The 18420-nt window shown below is 55.0% G+C and overlaps 2 protein-coding genes across 4 annotated transcripts; both read left to right on the plus strand.

Moving 5' to 3' along the window:
* The first annotated feature begins 7249 nt into the window (after positions 1-7249).
* On the plus strand, positions 7250-9455 carry EXOSC4 (exosome component 4). The gene is made up of 3 exons (XM_003422389.4): positions 7250-7656; positions 8740-8946; positions 9046-9455. Exons 1-3 carry the CDS (start codon positions 7486-7488, stop codon positions 9403-9405), a joined length of 738 nt encoding a protein of 245 aa, XP_003422437.1. The 5' UTR covers positions 7250-7485; the 3' UTR covers positions 9406-9455.
* A 1060-nt stretch (positions 9456-10515) lies between these two features.
* On the plus strand, positions 10516-14019 carry GPAA1 (glycosylphosphatidylinositol anchor attachment 1). 3 transcript variants are annotated; one of them, XM_064268211.1, is made up of 12 exons: positions 10526-10656; positions 10920-11099; positions 11184-11295; positions 11515-11662; positions 11780-11839; positions 11924-12120; positions 12190-12386; positions 12507-12660; positions 12821-12916; positions 13049-13239; positions 13313-13483; positions 13695-14019. In XM_064268211.1, exons 1-12 carry the CDS (start codon positions 10583-10585, stop codon positions 13936-13938), a joined length of 1824 nt encoding a protein of 607 aa, XP_064124281.1. In that variant the 5' UTR covers positions 10526-10582; the 3' UTR covers positions 13939-14019. The 3 variants fall into 3 exon arrangements, with proteins under 3 accessions (XP_023397391.1, XP_064124281.1, XP_003422436.1); XM_003422388.4 differs by having other exon boundaries at positions 10527-10656; positions 11738-11839; XM_023541623.2 differs by lacking the exon at positions 11184-11295 and having other exon boundaries at positions 10516-10656; positions 11738-11839.
* The last annotated feature ends 4401 nt before the right edge of the window (positions 14020-18420 follow it).

Consider the following 18420-nt stretch of genomic DNA (forward strand, 5'->3'; position numbering starts at 1 on the left):
TGAAGGACAGACGGGGACGAAAGGGAATGTGGTTTAGAAGCAACTGGCCCCAGTGCCTGGCCCAGGTTGCCACAGGAAAGACAGACCCTGTGGGTTCAGAGCAGCGCTGGCCCCTTCTCTGCTATTTCCAAGGACCCTCAACAGTCGCTGTGGGTGGAGGACTTCAGATGTCACAACAAACAGGGCCATCTGAAGAGAATTTCAGGCCTTACCCACCTTGACTCTGCCTGTGCTTCCAGCCAAGGTCTTTCTGCCCAAGGTCATCACCACAAGCCCTTTCTGCCCAAGGTCATCACCACAGCAGCCCCACCCCACTGTTTTCACTCCACAGAAAACAAATGCATCTTGAAAAGGCCTGTTCCCGTGCCCCTCTGACAGCACTCCTGGGGGCTCTGCTCCTTCATGGAGGGGTCCATCTCTCCCCTTCCCCCCATGCTCTCTTGGCCCCAACTCCACTAAGGCAAGAACAAAGGAAGGCCAAGCCCAGTGCCCAGTCCTCCTCTGGCCCCCATCCAGCACTTTCGCCCCACTCCCCACCACCCCCTCCTGGAAACACCTATCCTTTGGGCCCCAGCCCTGCCTCACCAGTGCCCGTGGCCTTCTTTACCAGATTTTCATCTCTCAGTCCCTGAATGAGGATGGTTCTGCTCTCCAGCTACACTCTCCTCCTTGGTAATGTCACCCAGACCCTCAGTGGAGAGGAAGAGTGGTACCAGTCCTGATGGGACTCCCATGTGCCCATCCTCCCACTTGTCCTCCACTGGGCTCTGTAGGGCCAAAGGCTCCCCCAGGGCATGGCACCAGTGTCCACTAGGACCAGGGTCACCTGCCAGACTGCCCTATCCCAGGACCAGTTCTCAGGCCAAAACCCTGCAAGCTACCGTCAAGTTTCTTCCTCTCATACCCCAGGCCCAAACGGCCAGAACTGTTACTTCAACTTTCAAAATGTATCAGAGTTAAAGATGTAATACATGGAGAGATGTTCCATGTTCACGGATAGGAAGACTCAATATTATTCAAATGTCAGTTCTTCCCAACCTGATCTATAGATCTCTGCAACCCCAATCAAAGTCCCAGCAAGTTATTTTGTGGATATTGACAAATTGATTCTAAAGTTTAAATTGAAAGGTAAAAGACTGAGACTGGCCAACACGATATGGAAGGATAGAGTTGGAAGACTGACACTACCCAACTTCAAAACTTACTATAAACCTACAGTGATCAAGACAGGGTGGTATTGGTGAAGGAAAAGACAAACAGATCAGTGGAACAGAACAGAAAGCCCAGAAATAGACCCATATAAATACAGTCAACTGATCTTTGACAAAGCAGCAAAGGGGACTCAATGGAGAAAGGATCATCTTTGTAACAAATGGTGCTGGAACAGCAGGGCATACACATGCAAAAAAAAAAAAAAAAGGATCTACACACAGAGCTTACATCTTTCACAAAAGTTCAAGATCACAGACCTAAATGTAAGATCTAAAACTCTACGACTTTTAAAATCTAACACTGGAGAAAATGTAGGTGAACTTGGGTTTGGTGATGACTTTTCAGATAGAACACCAAAAGCACGATCCATAAAGGAAAAAGGACACACTGGACTTTGTTAAAATGTAACCGTCTATCCTGTGAAAGACACTATTAACGGAATGAAAAGACAAGCCACAGATTGGGAAAAAGTAATTTACAAAATACATCTGATAAAGGATTTGTGTCCAGAATATAAAACCCACTCAAGAACCTAATAAGAACAAAACTCAAGAATAAGAAAACAAAATGGGCAAAAGATCTGGATAGTCACCTCACCAAAGAAAATATACTGGTGGCAAATATCATACGAGAAAATGCTCAACATCACATGTCATTAAAGAAAAGAAAAAACCATTGCCGTCGAGTCAATTCCGACTCATAGCAACCCTATATGTCATTAAAAAAAATAAATAAATAAGGAGACACCACTACACTACACACCTATTAAAAAAAAAAAAAAGAGTGGCTAAAATCCAGAAACCTGACAACACCAAATGCTGACAAGGACATGGAGCAACAGCGCCCTCACTCATGGCTGGTGGGAAATGGCACAGCCATGGTGGAAGGCAGTCTGATCGTTTCCTACAAAGCCCAACAGTCTCAACTTTGCTCCAGCGATCGTGCTCCTAGGCATTTACTCACGTGAGATGAAAACGTGTGTCCACATAAAAACCTGCACATGAATGTTTCCAGCAGCCGTATTTGTAATTGCCAAAAAGGGGAAGCAACCAAGATATCCTTCAACAGGTGCGTGGGTAAACTGCGGTGGCTGCTCACAGCGAAGTTATCATCCAGCGATAAAAAGAAATAAGCTCTCAGCCACAACAAGACATGTGGGAAACTTCAACGCATGCGCTCTGCTAGGTGAAGGAAGCCAGTCTGGAGAAGCTATGTTCTGTGTGAGTCCAACTACACGGCATTCTGGAAAAGCCAAAACTACGGAGACAGTGAGAAGAGCAGCGGTTGCCAGGGGCACAGGGGGAGGAGGGAGGGATGACCAGGTGGAGCACTGGGCTTTGGGGGGCAGTGAAACTGTCCTGTGTGATACTGTGATGGTGGATATGTGCATTATGCGTTTGTCATGATCCACAAAACTGTACAACACAAAAATAAATCCCAGTGTAAACTATGGACTTAAGTTAATAATAAGGTACAAAAAAATACATATATCTCCAGTGTCTGGCTCCTCCAAAAAGTGGCCATGCCCCACTGATGGGAAGGCCAGCTGCCTCCCACTGCAGCCCAGCAAAGCCCCCCCAGTCTGAGCTGCCCACCTCTCTCGGCATCCTTGAACTTGATAGTCCTGCGCCGGGGCAGCCGGGGACTGGCGGGCACATTGGCCAGGAAGCCAGAGCCACAGAACCCCAGACCGCTGCTTCGGTTCCTGAGCACCAGCTTCAGCTCCTGGTTCTCCTGGATGAGCTGCACCAGCCGCCGCAGCTCCTCATTCTCTTGTGCCAGCCGCTGGATCTCCTGCCGCAGGCCTTCGTAGCTGCTGAGGAGGGACATGCCCGGAAGCAGGGGCAGCAGCTGGCCAGCAGCCAGCAAGCTGGCCCAGGGCAGTGGAGCCCACCATTGTGAGGTCAGCAGCTGCCCCTGCCCCGTGCCTCGGCCACATTCTACATTCCAGGGCTTAGGGCCCCAGGCCCAGTTATCCCAACCCCTCTGGGTAGGCTCACTTGACCTTTGACCTGTGGGCCCCTATGCCCTATGAGCTTGACAACCAGCAGGTGCCCAGCCCTGCCCCAGGTGGGGGAGGTGGGGGGTGGGACCCCAGAAAACCCCTTCCTGGGGGGTAAAAGCCTCTTTGTCCTCAGCTTCGCTGGGGTGTGCTGCTGGGAGGGGTGGGGGGCAGGATTCAAGCATTCCCACCCACCCACCTGGCCTCCCTCGCAGTGGCCACCAGAGGAATCAACATGGCTGACACCCTGGCCTTAGACTCTCAGCCTCCAAAACTGTGAGAATAAACTTCTATTATTTAAAGCCACCCACTTTGTGGTATTTTGTTATGGCAGCCGAGGTGGGAGCCCACCTGGGGGCACCTCAGAAGAAAGGCCTGAGGAAAAATCAGCCACTGAAAACCTTGTAGAGTACAGTTCAACTGTGACACACATGGGGTCAGCGTTGGGTCAGCCGCAGCTGGTTTAAGACATGGATGCACCCCTGACACCCATCTGTGGGCCAGAGGGGTCGCTATGGAAGAAGTACGGCATACCCTCTTCCCAGCCCTGGTACAGTACTGCAGGGGTTCTGCCAGGGTGACGGGAGGGCTGGCAGCTCCACAGCTCTGCTGAGCAGCTGACTCTGTTTGGAAGGCAGTGTGTAGAAACTCATGCCTCCGGGGCGTTGTTAAAAATTCAGCTCTTAGGGGTGATCAATCCCGAAAAACAAGTTATTTCTGATACTAATAGCAACAAATGAAACCAAAGACCACCCAGAAGTTTAACAGAGAATATCTGGGAAAGAGACAGCTAAAAAGGACTCAGCCAAGACTACATTCATTCTTGGGGGCCCCGAAGGCTGTGCACAGGCACGAGGCTGTGCCTACTCGGGCTGCCAGAGCAGGTACTTGAGAGCCACTAGTCCCTGGGTGCTTTCCTCTCCAGCTGCTTCTTTAACAAACTGCCACAAGCTTAGTGGCTTAAAACAACAGAAAGTTATTCTTACAGTTCTGGAGGCCAGAAGCCTGAACTGAGTCTTCTGGGGCCAAAATCAAGGTGTCCAGTGGGGCCGGTTCCTTCCGGAGGCTCCAGGGGGGCCTGTGCCTTGCCTCTTGCAGCATCTGGTGGCTGGTGGCCCATGACTCCAGTCTGTTTCTCTGTGGTCACTTTGCTTTCTCGTCTGTAGTCACATATCCCTCTGCCTCCCTCTTATAAGAACACTTATGATTAGGTTTAGGGCCCACGGGGTAATCCAGGATCCCCTCCTCCATCCAGTATGGCTAGGAGAAAAGGACTATAACCCATCTCAGCGTCAGACCAGGTGCAGCCGCAAGGCTCTGGCTGGCTTGCTAACCCTGGTGCCGCCATGACTGACTAGACTTGTGCTCCCTGGGAGGTGGTATTTCCCTAGCCCATCACAGTAAATCCATCCCACGTGCTCTTTTTAAAATGCAACATTGGCATTCCTCTCATAGGGCAGTGGGGTCTATGTCCTCTCCCCTTTAGCCAGGGCAGAACTTTGGGACAGCCTTGACCCGTGGAGTGTGGCCGGAGTGACAATAGTGATAGTAATGTCTGGCTTCTGAGGCGAGGTCATAAAAACACCATATACATCACCCTGCCTCTTGGGATGCTCACCCTTATATCCCTGCCGCCATGCTTCGAGGAAGCCCAAGCTACATGGAGAGGCCACATGTAAATGTTCTGACAGCCCCAGATGAGGTTCCAGCCAACAGCCAGCATCAACCAGCAAACATGTGAGTAGGGAAGCCTTTAAGATGACTCCAGGCCCAGCCACCATCTGGCAACAACCACACAGAAGATCCTAAGTGCAAACCGCCTAGCTGAGCCCAAGCGACCCCTCGAACTGTGAGAGATAATAACATGTTTTTGTTATTTGAAGTCACTAGGGTCTGGAAAGTTTGTTATGTAGCAAGAGATAAATAGACACACAGTACCTTTTTGAAAAAAAACGAAGGTATCTTCATTCTCAAAGGAAAAATAAAAAGGAGGCCCATTTTATTGTGGTGTGGGGGCTGATGTAATGGGGAGACAAGTGGATCTGAATAGTGCCAGGTATGGACCAGGCTGGGATACAGCTGAGAACACCTTCTCAGGCCCCTTCAAACATGCCTCTGCTCTGGGTCAACGTTAGAACCATGTCCGTTCATCCCTTCACTTTCAAACTTATGGCGTGGACTCTGCCTCCTGAGCCGCTGCAGCGGGGCTGCATAATGCAGCCTGTAGGAGCGGAGATACTAGCTCCGCACTGGTGAATGGTAAGCGCTAGGAAACGGGAGACAGGAGGTGCCAGGGCAGGAGGTCCCCTTCATTTCTTTTTCCTGTAGGCACAACAGCAGTTCCTGGAGGAGCAAATCCAGGTAACCAAGTCATCGGACCCCATGAGGTGAGATGCAGGAGTCCACCAGGGCCAGGAAATGCAGGAGAGAGTAACAAAGCTGTGCTGGGTAACACCTCGCAGGCTGGCCAGGATTATTTTAAAATCTGTGACATTTACTTCTGGTGGGAAAGAAGGGAAAAAGGAACTCTGGTACATACAACCTTCACCCAGAAATCCTACTCCTTGAGCACACTGGCTCCCCGTCATGGGAATGGCCAGAACGAATCCTGGTAGGGTACTCCATGGATGTCAAGCAGCCAACGAAAAACCAACACGAGCTCCGTTGGACTGTTTGGAGAGATTTCATGAGGAGTTTCTGGAAGAAAAACAGAAAAGTATGAAATGATCCCATTTTAAAAAATAACCAGAGATCCCAAAGTCCCTGTGTGGCTGTATGTGTACAAATGCATGTGTTGGTGTGTGATTTGTATGGAACTACGGGAGCATGAAGACAAATACAGAAGACACTATTTGTTAGATCATTAAAGTAGATGTGGAGGGTGGCGGCGGCAACATAAGAACCAAGCAAATGAAGAGAAATTTTAAATTGCCCTAGCAGCCATCTAAGATGCATCAATTGGTCTCAATCCACCTGGAACAAAGGAGAATGAAGAACACCAAGGACACGAGGTATTTATGAGCCCAAGAGACAGAAAGGGCCACACTAACCAGAGACTACATCAGCCTGAGACCAGAAGAACTAGATGGTGCCCGGCTACAACCGATGACTGCCCTGACAGGGAACACAACAGAGAACCCCTGAGGGAGCAGGAGAGCAGTGGGGTGCAGACCTCAAATTCTCACAAAAAGACCATACTTAATGGTCTGACTGAGACTAGAATGACCCCAGAGGTCATGGTCCCCAGACCTTCTGTTAGCCCAAGACAGGAGCCATTCCCAAAGCCAACTCTTCAGACAGGGCCTGTAAGACAGGAAATGATACTGGTCAGGAGTCACCTTCCTGGATCAAGTAGACACATGAGGCTATATGAGCAGCTCCTGTCTGGAGCGGAGATGAGAGGGCAGAGCGGGTCAGAGGCTGGCCGAATGGACACAAAAACGGAGAGTGGAGGGAAGGAGTGTGCTGTCTCATTAGGGGGAGAGCAGCTAGGAGTATACAGCAAGGTGTATGTAAGTTTTTGGATGAAAAACTGACTTGGTTTGTAAGCTTGCACTTAAAGCACAATTAAAAAAATATATATCCAAAATAGATAGTTTTTCCTTAAAAAAAAAAATTAAACTGCCCTTCAAAGAACAGGACCACACATGCGTATGATGTAAAATTGTGTCTAAACGGTAAGAAAGTGAGACGACAGGAAACGGTCTGCTTGCAGAGTAGAGGCTTCCACTCCGACAACCGCTGGCTTCGCCCGGAGAACCTCGAAGGCGCCTCTCAAGAAGCAGCAAAGTCGAGCCAGTTGGCGCCGGGGACTGAGCGGAGCTGGACCCGCAGGCTCGGCGCCCTCGGGCCTCCGGGTTCTGGCCAAAGAGGTGCGCCCGGCGGGGCTGGGGCGGGCGTCCTCTGCCCACCGGTGTACCGAAGCGCAGCGGCGGCCGGAGCGGGAGGGCCCCGGGGCCGTCAGAACAGCCCCCCGCCGCAGGAAGGCTCCGCCACCGGCCGCGGCCACAGGCTTCCGTCCCGGGCCAGTGCAGCGGTGGTTCCCCGGGACCTGAAATGCGGAGTGGGGCCCTCGGAACTGTAGTTCCCGAGGTCGTAAGTAGTGACACGACCCCCGGAAACCCAAGTCCAATTGACCGGAAGTGGGCGCGGACTCGCCGGAAACCGAGATCCTGGAAGTCGGCCGTAGGGAGCGGGGCCGCCGGGAACTGTAGTTCTCCGCGAGCGGGGCTGGCTACCTAGTGGCATGGCGGGGCTGGCTACCTAGTGGCATGGCGGGGCTGGAGCTGCTATCGGATCAGGGCTACCGCGTGGACGGGCGGCGAGCCGGGGAGCTGCGCAAGATCCAGGCGCGGATGGGCGTGTTCGCGCAGGCCGACGGCTCGGCCTACATTGAGCAAGGCAACACCAAGGCGCTGGCGGTGGTCTACGGGCCTCACGAGGCGAGTGGGCGTGCACCGGCCGGGCTACCTCCGGGCAGGAGGAGGGATCGGGCCGAGGCGGGAGCCGCGGGGCGCGCGGGGCGGGGTGCTCCTCGGTTCACTGAGCAGAGGCGTCAGGGCCGCATCTCACTTGGAGTAGAAGCCGAAGTCTTCACTTGGGTGCCGCACGTGGTCCGCACTTCTCATCGGCCTTGTCCCTTGCGCGCTGCATTCTTGTTCGCTGTCCCTGCGGGTGCCGCGCGCACCCCACCGCCCCAACTGGGCACTCAGCCCTGTGGCTTGTCCGTCGCCGTCCGGATGATAGCGTAGCGGACCCCGTTATCCACGTGGCAAATTCTCTCTACGAGCGCACACCTCTATTCCTTTCTTTACCTTTTTGTGCCTATCACCTGAAAACATCAACTTTCTCAATAGATGAAATTTATGTTTGTCTCCCCCACTGGAACATAAACGCCACGAGGACACGGTGGGACCATTAGTTTTTTTGCCGCGCCCCCAGCACTGTCACAGTGACGGCGGCGTAGGCACTGAAGAAAATGTTTGCTTGGCGAATGAGTCTGGGGCTCAGCTTTCCAGACTGAGAGAACCAGAACGGTGGGAACCAGCACAGCGTGTGTGCAGAGCAGAAAGGCTACTGGTTGGTCGAAGGAGGAATAATTCCCGATGAGGTTGAGGGGTTTCCAGGAAGGAGAGGATCCGGGACCTTGTAGACCAGGGAAAGGTTTGGGGTTTATTTCACACGCGGTATGAAGCCTTTGAAGGTAAGCAGGACATGTGAGTGTGTAGGTGAGACAGAACCAGACTTGGTGTTTGTAAATAAACTCTGGCTGCCCCGTGGAGAGTGGAAGTGGGTGGGGCAAGGATGGAAAGAGGGAGGCAGTTTAGAGAGATGTGATGCCAGAGGTGATGGTGGCTTAGGCTGCCCAAGTGGGCCTCCCTCAGGCTGTGTTTCGGAGGTGAGTAGCTACCCTTTGGTGAGCCGTTGGAGGTAGGGGGAGGGGCTGAGGTTTGGGCCTGAGCCACAGAGGACAGGGAAGCGTGTGCTGGGAGAAGTGGTCCGGCTCATGGGCCCTTCCTCCCTAGATCCGGGGCTCCCGGGCACGAGCCCTGCCTGACCGGGCACTGGTGAACTGTCAGTACAGTTCAGCGACCTTCAGCACAGGCGAGCGCAAGCGGCGACCACATGGGGACCGCAAGTCCTGCGAGATGGGCCTGCAGCTGCGCCAGACCTTCGAGGCAGCCATCCTCACACAGCTGCACCCTCGTTCCCAGATTGACATCTATGTGCAGGTGAGCAGGCAGCAGCCCTCAGCCTGGGGGCAGGGATGTGGGGATGGAGCTGAGGGTTCAGCAGCCTGACCGACCGATGGCCTCGGGGGCTCCCTGCAGGTGCTGCAGGCAGATGGTGGGACCTACGCAGCTTGTGTGAACGCAGCTACCCTGGCAGTTATGGATGCTGGGATACCCATGCGGGACTTTGTGTGTGCATGCTCAGCTGGCTTTGTGGACGGCACAGCCCTGGCGGACCTGAGCCACGTGGAGGAAGCAGCTGGTGGCCCCCAGCTGGCCCTGGCCCTGCTGCCAGCCTCAGGCCAGATTGCACTGCTGGAGATGGACGCCCGGCTGCACGAGGACCACCTGGAGCCGGTGCTGGAGGCTGCTGCCCGGGCTGCCCGCGATGTACATACCCTGTTGGACCGTGTGGTCCGGCAGCATGTGCGAGAGGCCTCTGTCTTGCTGGGGGACTGACCACCTGGCCACCACGCTCTGAATAAAGTCCTGCTTCTCTGCTCACACGAGCCCTGCTGTGCTTCAGTCCCCACCCTCCCCACAGAGCTTCCACGCCCCATAGCCTGGCCTGGTGTTTGTTCCTGGGATAACCAGAGGCCCTCGACCATATGTCAAGTGCATACCTCCTGCAGCCTCAGGTTTCAGACCTGAAGAGAAAGATGGAGCTGGGCCTGGGGGGTGGTCTCAGTGGAGAGAACAGCATGACCAGGAAAGGCTGAAGGCAGAGAGCTTTGACGTGGGCCTGGCAGAAAAAGCCAGGCCGCTACACTGTGGGGTTTGTACATCACCACCCACCACACCCTTCTAGGGGGCCTGAGCATAGGGCTTGAGAGAGAACTCAGTAGCTGTGGGTACCAGCAAGGGGATGTGGAGCCATCTCCCACATCCTCTGGGCCACGGCTCAGACTGCATGTCTCCTGGGCTCCAAAAGTACAGCAGACGCCTGCTCTCACTGGTGTCTTCTCCCTCCAAGGTCTGACCATCCCTGGTCGGACACACACACCACAGCCACTGCACCCTCTGCAAGCTTCCCTTTCAACAACCTCCTTTCTGAAGATTGGCTCCACCGCCTGCCACAAACCGGCCTGAGCCTGAGCACCAGCCCCTGCAGCGGGCAGCAGGGTTAAAATCCCAGAGACCTGGACTAACCACCAACTCCAGTCACTCGGCTCTGACAGTGTCCAAACTTGCCGGCCTTCCACCCGCCTGCCCTTGTAACCCTTCTCTGATTCCCCTGCGAGGCGGGGACGCCCAGCTATCGGACGGCGCCTTCTTGCTGCCCCGTCCCTCCCCTGCCAGCTCAGCCGGCAGCCGCTCATCTTCACCACCTTCCCCAGTCGTGCGGCCACCCGCCTCCCTCTGGCGCCGCGGATGGCCGGCCCGACCCTCCCGGGGGCCGCTCCCTGCAGATCTCCAGTTTCCGACCCCAGCTGGGCCCCGTGACACCGACGCCGCCGCCCCGGGCCCGGCCGGCCTCGGCTCTGGGCATGCGCCGCCGGGGCTCCCGGGGCAGGAAGTGTGGTGCGCTCACCGGAAGTGCGTGCGTGCGGGCGTGCGGGCGTACGGGCGTGCGGGCGGGCGGGCGCGGAGTCCCGGATGACGAGAGCGCTAGCTCGGCCGTCGGAGACAGTCAGCCATGGGTCTCCTGTCGGACCCGGTGCGGCGGCGCGCGCTCGCCCGCCTCGTGCTGCGCCTCAATGCGCCGCTCTGGTGAGAGAGAGGCGGGCCCAGGAAAGCAAGACCTCAGGGCCCGGGGCTCGAGCGGCCGTGCCCCGCGCCCGTTCCCACTCGCTCCCTTTCCCTCCCGCCCGCCTGCGGCGCTCGGGTCACCCGGCCCGGGGCTCAGCCCTCCTGCCCGGCGTCCCGGGTGCCCGGACGCGGCCCAGGTCCCTCAGACGTAGCGGTCGAAGCCGCGGGCAGGGCCCCGGGTCCCGCTGACGCTCCGCTGTTCCTGCCGTTTCCTCTCCCCGCAGCGTGCTGAGCTACGGGGCGGGCATCGCCTGGTTCCTGGCGCTGGCTTTCCCGCCGCTGACCCAGCGCACTTACATGTCGGAGAACGCCATGGGCTCCACCATGGTGGAGGAGCAGTTTGCGGGCGGAGACCGTGCCCGCAACTTTGCCCGGGACTTCGCTGCCCACCGCAGGAAGTCGGGGTGAGCGGCAGAGCCGTGGGCATGGGGGAGCAGGGGTGGCCAAGGCCAGGGAGTCCTGCTCAGGGGCTCTCCTTGTGTCTCCAGGGCTCTGCCAGTGGCCTGGCTGGAGCGAGCGATGCAGTCAGTGGGGCTGGAGGTGTACACGCAGACCTTCTCCCGGAAATTGCCCTTCCCAGATGAGACCCACGAGCGCTATGTATTTGGAGGGCTGTGCTTGCTGTCACAAAGCACCATGGTGGGGGGAGGTGACCTGGGTACGGAATTATTGACGGGGGAACCCTGGGGCCAGAAAGGTCAGTGGAGAGGTTTTCTGAGACCAGGGAAACACTTGGTGGGGCGTGTTCTAGGGCCAGAAAGGGGGGCTTCAGGGCTCTGTGGTGGGTGCGCTCTGAACCCCCTCCCGTATGGCATACAGATGGTGTCAGGCACTAATGTGTATGGTATCCTGAGGGCCCCGCGTGCTGCCAGCACTGAGTCCCTGGTGCTCACGGTGCCTTGCGGCTCCGACTCTACCAACAGCCAGGCTGTGGGGCTACTGCTGGCGCTTGCTGCCCACTTCCGAGGTGAGGCTCGGGATGCTGATCAGGGAGGGTCTGGCCCCCACCCCAGGCCCAACTGACCCTGCCCCTGGCCTTCAGGGCAGATTTACTGGGCCAAGGACATCATCTTTCTGGTGACAGAGCACGACCTCCTGGGCACCGAGGCTTGGCTTGAGGCGTACCACGACGTAAATGTCACTGGTGGGTGCTCACAACTTGCTCTGGCACCCTCCTGGCCCCTGGCCTCACCAACCTCTCATTGACAGCCCATTTCCATCCTAACAGGCATGCAGTCCGCACCGCTGCGGGGCCGTGCTGGGGCCATCCAGGCAGCCGTGGCCCTGGAGCTGAGCAGTGATGTGGTCACCAGCTTGGATGTAGCTGTAGAGGGGCTGAACGGGCAGCTGCCCAACCTCGATTTGCTGAACCTTTTCCAGACTTTCTGCCAGAAAGGGGGGCTGCTGTGCACGTTGCAGGGCAAGGTGGGGCTGCCGGCGGGGGCGGGGGGGCCTGCATGAGGACTTACCTTACACTGTCTCCACGCCCCCAAGCTGCAGCCCCAGGACTGGGCATCGCTGGACGGGCCCCTGCAGGGCTTGCAGACGCTGCTGCTGATGGTTCTGAGGCAGGCCTCTGGCTGTCCCCATGGCCCCCATGGCCTCTTCCTGCGCTACCGTGTGGAGGCCCTGACCCTGCGTGGTATAAACAGCTTTCGCCAGTACAAGTATGATCTGGTGGCAGTGGGCAAGTAAGTGGCTCTGACCATGTTTTCCTCTTCCCATGTTTGAGGCCTGGCCTGGGGTGCTAGGCTCTGCGATGGGAGAGTTGGCGTTCTCTGGGCCTGCCATGATGCCACCTATGCTGGCAGGGCCTTGGAGGGCATGTTCCGTAAGCTCAACCACCTACTGGAACGGCTGCACCAGTCCTTCTTTCTCTACCTGCTGACGGCCCTATCACACTTCGTCTCCATCGGCCTCTACATGCCCGCTGCCGGATTCCTGCTTCTTGTCCTGGGACTGAAGATATCCTCCTTCCCTGCTCCCACATGGTGCCAGCTCCGGCCCCCTCCCCCTAGGCTGGGGAAGCCCCAGTCCTGCTCCGGGTGCGGGTTGGGGGGTGAGCCCTGGACCCCAACGCAACAGGTCCCGTCACATTTCCTGTCAGGGTCCTTGACTGGCCCACGCTCTGGAACTGTGGATGCAGCTCCATGAGGCCGGAGTAGGTCCCGAGGAGGCTGGAGGGACGCCTGGACATGTGCCTCCCCTCCCCCCAGCACAGGTGACCGCACCCCTCCCGGGATCAGGACAGGCTTTTGGGGTCCATATTGGTGGTTCCTCAGTGGGGGTGAGGAGGGTCCCTGGGGTGCACTAGCGCATAGCCCTGGTCTCCAGGCATCCTTGTGCCCTGCAGGGTGTAGGGCTGGCCTCGCTCGTGGCGCCCCTGTTGATTTCACAGGCTGTGGGCCTGGCCCTTTACATCCTGCCTGTGCTGAGCCAGCATGTGGCTGCCCAGCATTTCCCCGTGGCTGAGGCAGAGGCTGTGGTGCTGACGCTGCTGGCCATCTATGCAGCAGGCCTGGCTCTCCCGCACAACACCCACAGGTGAGGGGCAGGACGGGTGCCCTGGGGCTGCAGGCGGCCCAGGAGGGGTATCTCTGAGTCACTTGCCTTGCAGGGTGGTGAACACACAGGCCCCAGATAGGGGCTGGATGGCGCTGAAGCTGGTGGCCCTCATCTACCTGGCCCTGCAGCTGGGCTGCGTCGCCCTCATCAACTTCTCTCTGGGCTTCCTGCTGGCCGCCACCATGGTGCCCGCTGCTGCACTCGCTGAACCCCGTGGGCCCCGGTACTTGCCATTCAGCCCCCTACACAGCCCGTGCTCCTCTCACAGCGGCCCTGCCCTGATGCAGCCCCCTGCATCAAGATCTCATACCTGATGCAGTCTTCACCCCTTTCTGCTCCATGAAGCGCTCCCTAATTTTGTTGTCATTTTCCCCCCAACCCGCCAAAGCACCTGCTCTAACTGCCTCCTGACATGTGTGTGTCATCCTCCTCAGGCCGGTCTACGCTGTCTTGCTGGTGCTGACGAGCCCAGCAGCCACACTCCTGGGCAGCCTTTTCCTGTGGCGGGAGCTGCAGGAAGCGCCGCTTTCCCTGTCGGAGGGTTGGCAGCTCTTCCTGGCGGCGCTGTCCCAGGGCGTGTTGGACCACTATGCCTACGGTGCTCTGCTTTTCCCAATGGTGGCCCTGGGTTTCTATCCTTGTTGGCTGCTGTTCTGGAATGTGCTTTTCTGGAAGTGACATTTGCTGCCCTGACGGCAGGCTGTGGCGGGACTCCCCAAACACCCATTTTTCTGGGAAATAAACAGGTGTTTTGTTTCAGGTGCTCTGTGGATCCTTGGCCCGCTGTCTATGTGGGTCCCAAGGGTGGGGGTGGCACTCCCAGCTGCCCAGCACTGCTGGCGGGGGGGGCACCAGCTGTACCAGCCATGGGCAGGACCATGACCCCCAGCTTGGCCTGGGCTCTAGAAGGATCACAGCCCAGACACTACACTTCCACGGGTTGGGGCCTGGTGCTCTGTGAGGCGCTGTGCTGGGAGGTGGGCAAGTGGGCATGGCTAGGGGATCTGCAGAGCTCCAGGAGCAGCTCTGTGCTGCCCCACACTGTGCTGAGGAGAACTGAGAGCTGGAGCCTGTGGGGTGGGGCAGGGATGCAGAAAGTCGGGGGAGAGAGCAGAGCTTACCCACACCATCCAGAGCACAGACAGGACCCGGAACAGGCTCCCAAGAGCACCACTGCACAGAGGACCAGAGGTGGAGGGTGCTGGTAGGTGCTGGAGAAATCCCACATGGAGAACCTCCATCAGAGGAAAAGGAAATGCAGTGTAATCCTTTGGTGATACTTTCCGGTCACGTCAGACCTCAGAGGCTCCACTCAGCAGCCTTTCTTTCAGGGCAGGGTAGGAGTCAGAGAAGTGCCATCTTGTTCCTTCCAGTACAGATAGGGTGTTATGGGCCCGGGGCTCCCGGGACTATTCCCTCACATCAGACAGTGGCTTGCCCTGCCCTTCGTCCTGTTTCTGCCTTGTTCCCTAAGGAGACCCTTCCCAACACGGAGCCTTGGCTATGGAGGTGCTGCTCAACTCTGGGCTTCCCAGGGATTGGGGTGAGCTCCCCCAGGGTCCAGTGAAGGGGTTCTCAAGGACCACTTTCTCCAGAGATGAAATGGCTGGTCTTTTGGGTAGGGGACAAGCAACTCAGGTTGGTGTCACTGGGGCTCTGTGAGGCAGGAGACCTGGAGAGAGAAGGTGGCCTGGGGAGCAGGAGTAGCTCTGAGAGCCAGGGGAGGCTGTGTGGCCTGTGTGGATAGATGGTAGCCATGAAGGCAGGTCTCCTCAATGCCCTGGATATCTTGCATCTCCACGGAGGGCCACGTGGTGGAACGTGCCAGTGGCTAGGCAGCTTGTGATGATGGGACAGTGGGGCTAGTGCTGCGTGGGAGGGTGGGTGGCCTGGGCCTAACCATTGGCAGGGGAGAAGGGGTTGAGGCTGGGGTATTTTTGGAGGCAGTAAAGAAAGTTGGCTTTGGCTTGGGAGTGGTGGAGAGCGCAGAGAGCCGAGGCCAGTGCCTCCACCTGCCTTATGGACACAGGGTGTGGGGGCTCCTCCGTGCACTTCTCAGACCCTTTGCCAGATTTCCTGCCCCTGGGAGCATGAGCCGACCGGCACAGAACAGAGGAATGTTCACTGAGACTTGGGTACCCCGAGGCCAGCTTAGCCCAGACCCTGCTCTGAGGCCGTCAGTGGCCCGGATGGACCCAGAGCCATCAGAATGTGCCACAGGTACCCCACCCTCCTTCGCCTCCCTCCAGACCCCGGCTTATGCTCCCTACTCCCTGGGGGTTGAACGTGCACCCCCTCCCTCACCCACATCTGTCTTACCACTAGGCCTCATCTTCTCCCTTTCCTTCTCAAAGTCCATGCCTCTCCACCTTCACTGACGCAGTGGCGTCTGCTCTCCTGAGCCCAGGCACCCCTGAGATGCAGTGTAACTCTGCATCTGAGCTTTCGTTCCTTGGCTTGAGGGTCACGGCTTTCAGGATAAAACTCTTCCCACCTTGGTGTCCCAGATTGGCTCCACCACTGCCTGCCCTGCTCTTTGGGACATTTCCATGGCCCCCAAAAGAAACATACCCACTAAGCAGTCATGCCCCACGTTCCCTTTCCCTTAGCCCCTGACAGTCTACTTTCTGTCTCCCTGGATTTGTCTATTCTGGACGTTTCTTATAAATTACATGGGATGCAGCCTTCGGTGTCTGGCTTCTTTCACAGCATATTTTCAGAGTTCGTGTTGTCACGTGTATCCGTAATTCGTTCCTTTACGTGACTGACGTTCCGTTGTATGAGTATGCAACATCTGGGTTATCCATTCCTCAGTTGATGGACGTTTGGATTTTTATTGGCTATTGTGAATAACACTACAATGAATAATTCATGCACAGGTTTTTATGTGGGCATATGTTCATTTCTCTTGGGTATATGCCTAGCACTGGAATTTCTGAGTTACTTAGTAACTCTAGTTTAACTTTGTGAAACTGCCCAACTCTTTCCCAAGCAGCTGCACAATATTACAGTCCCACCAGCAGTGGCTGAGTGTTCTAGTTTCTCCACACCCTCAACAAAACTTTTTACCTCATGATCTTTTTTTTTTTTTTTAATAGCCATTCTAGTGGGTGTGATTGTGAGGGTGGCGAAAGACCAGGTGGTGCTTCCTTCTGTTGCACACGGGGTCACTGTGAGCTGGGACTGACCCACGGCACCTCCTGACGACGGTGGGCGTGCAGTGAGGATGCGATTCTGATTTCCACTTCCCTGATGGCTGGTCATGATGAGCATCTTTTCATGTACTTCTTGGGCATTTGGAGCCCTGGTGGTGCAGTGGTTAAGTGCTTGGCTGTTAACCAAGAGGTCAGCAGTTTGAATCCACCAGCTGCTCTTTGGAAACTGAATGGGGAAGTTCTGTATCCTATAGGGTTGCTATAGGTAGGATGGCTATTAAAAAAAAAAAAAAAAATCAGTGGCAACAGGTTTTGTTTTTTGGGTTATTGGGGATTTGTATATTTTCTTCAAAGAAATGTCTAATTCATTATTTTTAATAATTTTTTTTTTTAGAGCAGTCTTCAGTTTACAGAAAAATTGTGCTGAAAGTTTATTGTCCCACTTCCCTCTTCTCTGCTGCACTTTTTCCTGTTAACATCTCACAGTCCTGTGGCACATTTGTGACAACTGATGAACCAATATCGATACGTTATTATAAACTAAGTCCATAGTTTACATTAGACTTCACTCTTTGTGTTGTACAGTTCTGTGGACTTTAACAAATGCATCACGTCATGTGTCCACCATTACAGTAACACGGAATAGTTTCACTGCCCTGAAAGTGCCCTGTGTTCCATCTCTTCTTCCACTCCCCTCCCCCTGAGCCCCCATAATGTCTTCACTGTACAGCTTTGGCACAGCTATCCATAAAGTTTTCACTAGCCAATTTTTTCAGAGGTAGATCATCAGGTCCTTCTTCCCACTCAGTATGGAAGCTTCACTAGAACTTGTCCACCACGGGTGACCCTCCTAGTACTTGAAATACCAGTGGCATAGCTTGCAGCAGGATCACAGCAAAATGCAAGTTACCACAGCACAAAAAACTGGCAGATGGGTGGTAGCGTGGCTTTGGTGCTGGAAACCATGTGGTAGATTGCATGATAGAATTTTGAAACTGAACAACTTACTCAATGCAAATACCTTTTTTCAACAACATAAACAGTGACTGTACACATGGACCTTGCCTGATGGAATACTCAGAAATCAAATTGACCACATCTGTGGAAAGAGATGATGGAGAAGCTCGATATTATCAGTCGGAACAAGGCCAGGGGCTGCCTGTGGAGCAGACCATCAACTGCTCATATGCAAATTAAAGTTAAAGCTGAAGAAAATTAAAACAAGTCCATGAAAGTCAAAGTACAACCTTGAGCACATCCCACCTGACTTTAGAGACCATTTCAAGGATAGATTTCATGCAGTGAACACTAATGACAGAGATTAGACGAGTTGTGGAATGATATCAAAGACACTGTCTTAGTTATCTAGTGCTGCTGTAACAAAAATAACACAAGTGAATGGCTTTAACAAAGAGAAATTTATTGTCTCACAGTCTAGGAGGCTAGAAGTCCAAATTCAGGGTGTCACCTCCAGGTGAAGAAGGCCTTCTCTATCGGTTTTGGTAGAAGTTCCTTGACATCAGTCTTCCCTGGTCAAGGAGCTTCTCAGCACAGAGACCACAGGTCCAAAGGACAAGATATCCTCCCGGCTTTTGTTTCTTGGTGATACGAGGTTCTCACGTCTCTCTGCTTGCTTGTGTCTTTTATATCTCTAAAGAAATTGACGTAAGACACAATCTAATCTTGTAGATGGAGTCCTGACACATTAACATAACTGCCTCGAATTCTCCCTCATTAACATCATAGAGGTAGAATTTACAACTCATAGCAAAATCACATCAGATGACTAAATCCCGTGATACTAGGAATCGTGGCCTACGCAAGTCGACGCACATCTTTGGCGGACACAATTCAGTCTGTTACAGACATCACACATGAAGAAAGCAAAAGGTCTTTAAAAAAAAAAGGAAAGAAAAAATCGAAATGGATACCAGAAGAAACTGAAGCTTGCTCTTGCATGTACAGTAGCTAAAGCCAAAGAAAGACATGATGAAGTAACAGAAGA

This window comes from Loxodonta africana, chromosome 14 (genome assembly GCF_030014295.1).
Source record: "Loxodonta africana isolate mLoxAfr1 chromosome 14, mLoxAfr1.hap2, whole genome shotgun sequence".
NCBI lineage: Eukaryota > Metazoa > Chordata > Mammalia > Proboscidea > Elephantidae > Loxodonta > Loxodonta africana.

What these genes read in the sequence shown, in the direction of transcription:
- EXOSC4 (XM_003422389.4), top strand. Translation starts at nt 7,486, where the DNA reads ATGGCGGGGCTGGAGCTGCTATCGGATCAGGGCTACCGCGTGGACGGG. An exon ending in TGGTCTACGGGCCTCACGAG is followed by an intron (nt 7,657 to 8,739) that starts GCGAGTGGGCGT and finishes CTTCCTCCCTAG; the next exon opens with ATCCGGGGCTCCCGGGCACG. An exon ending in AGATTGACATCTATGTGCAG is followed by an intron (nt 8,947 to 9,045) that starts GTGAGCAGGCAG and finishes GGCTCCCTGCAG; the next exon opens with GTGCTGCAGGCAGATGGTGG.
- GPAA1 (XM_003422388.4), top strand. Translation starts at nt 10,583, where the DNA reads ATGGGTCTCCTGTCGGACCCGGTGCGGCGGCGCGCGCTCGCCCGCCTC. An exon ending in GCCCACCGCAGGAAGTCGGG is followed by an intron (nt 11,100 to 11,183) that starts GTGAGCGGCAGA and finishes TTGTGTCTCCAG; the next exon opens with GGCTCTGCCAGTGGCCTGGC. An exon ending in ATGAGACCCACGAGCGCTAT is followed by an intron (nt 11,296 to 11,514) that starts GTATTTGGAGGG and finishes TATGGCATACAG; the next exon opens with ATGGTGTCAGGCACTAATGT.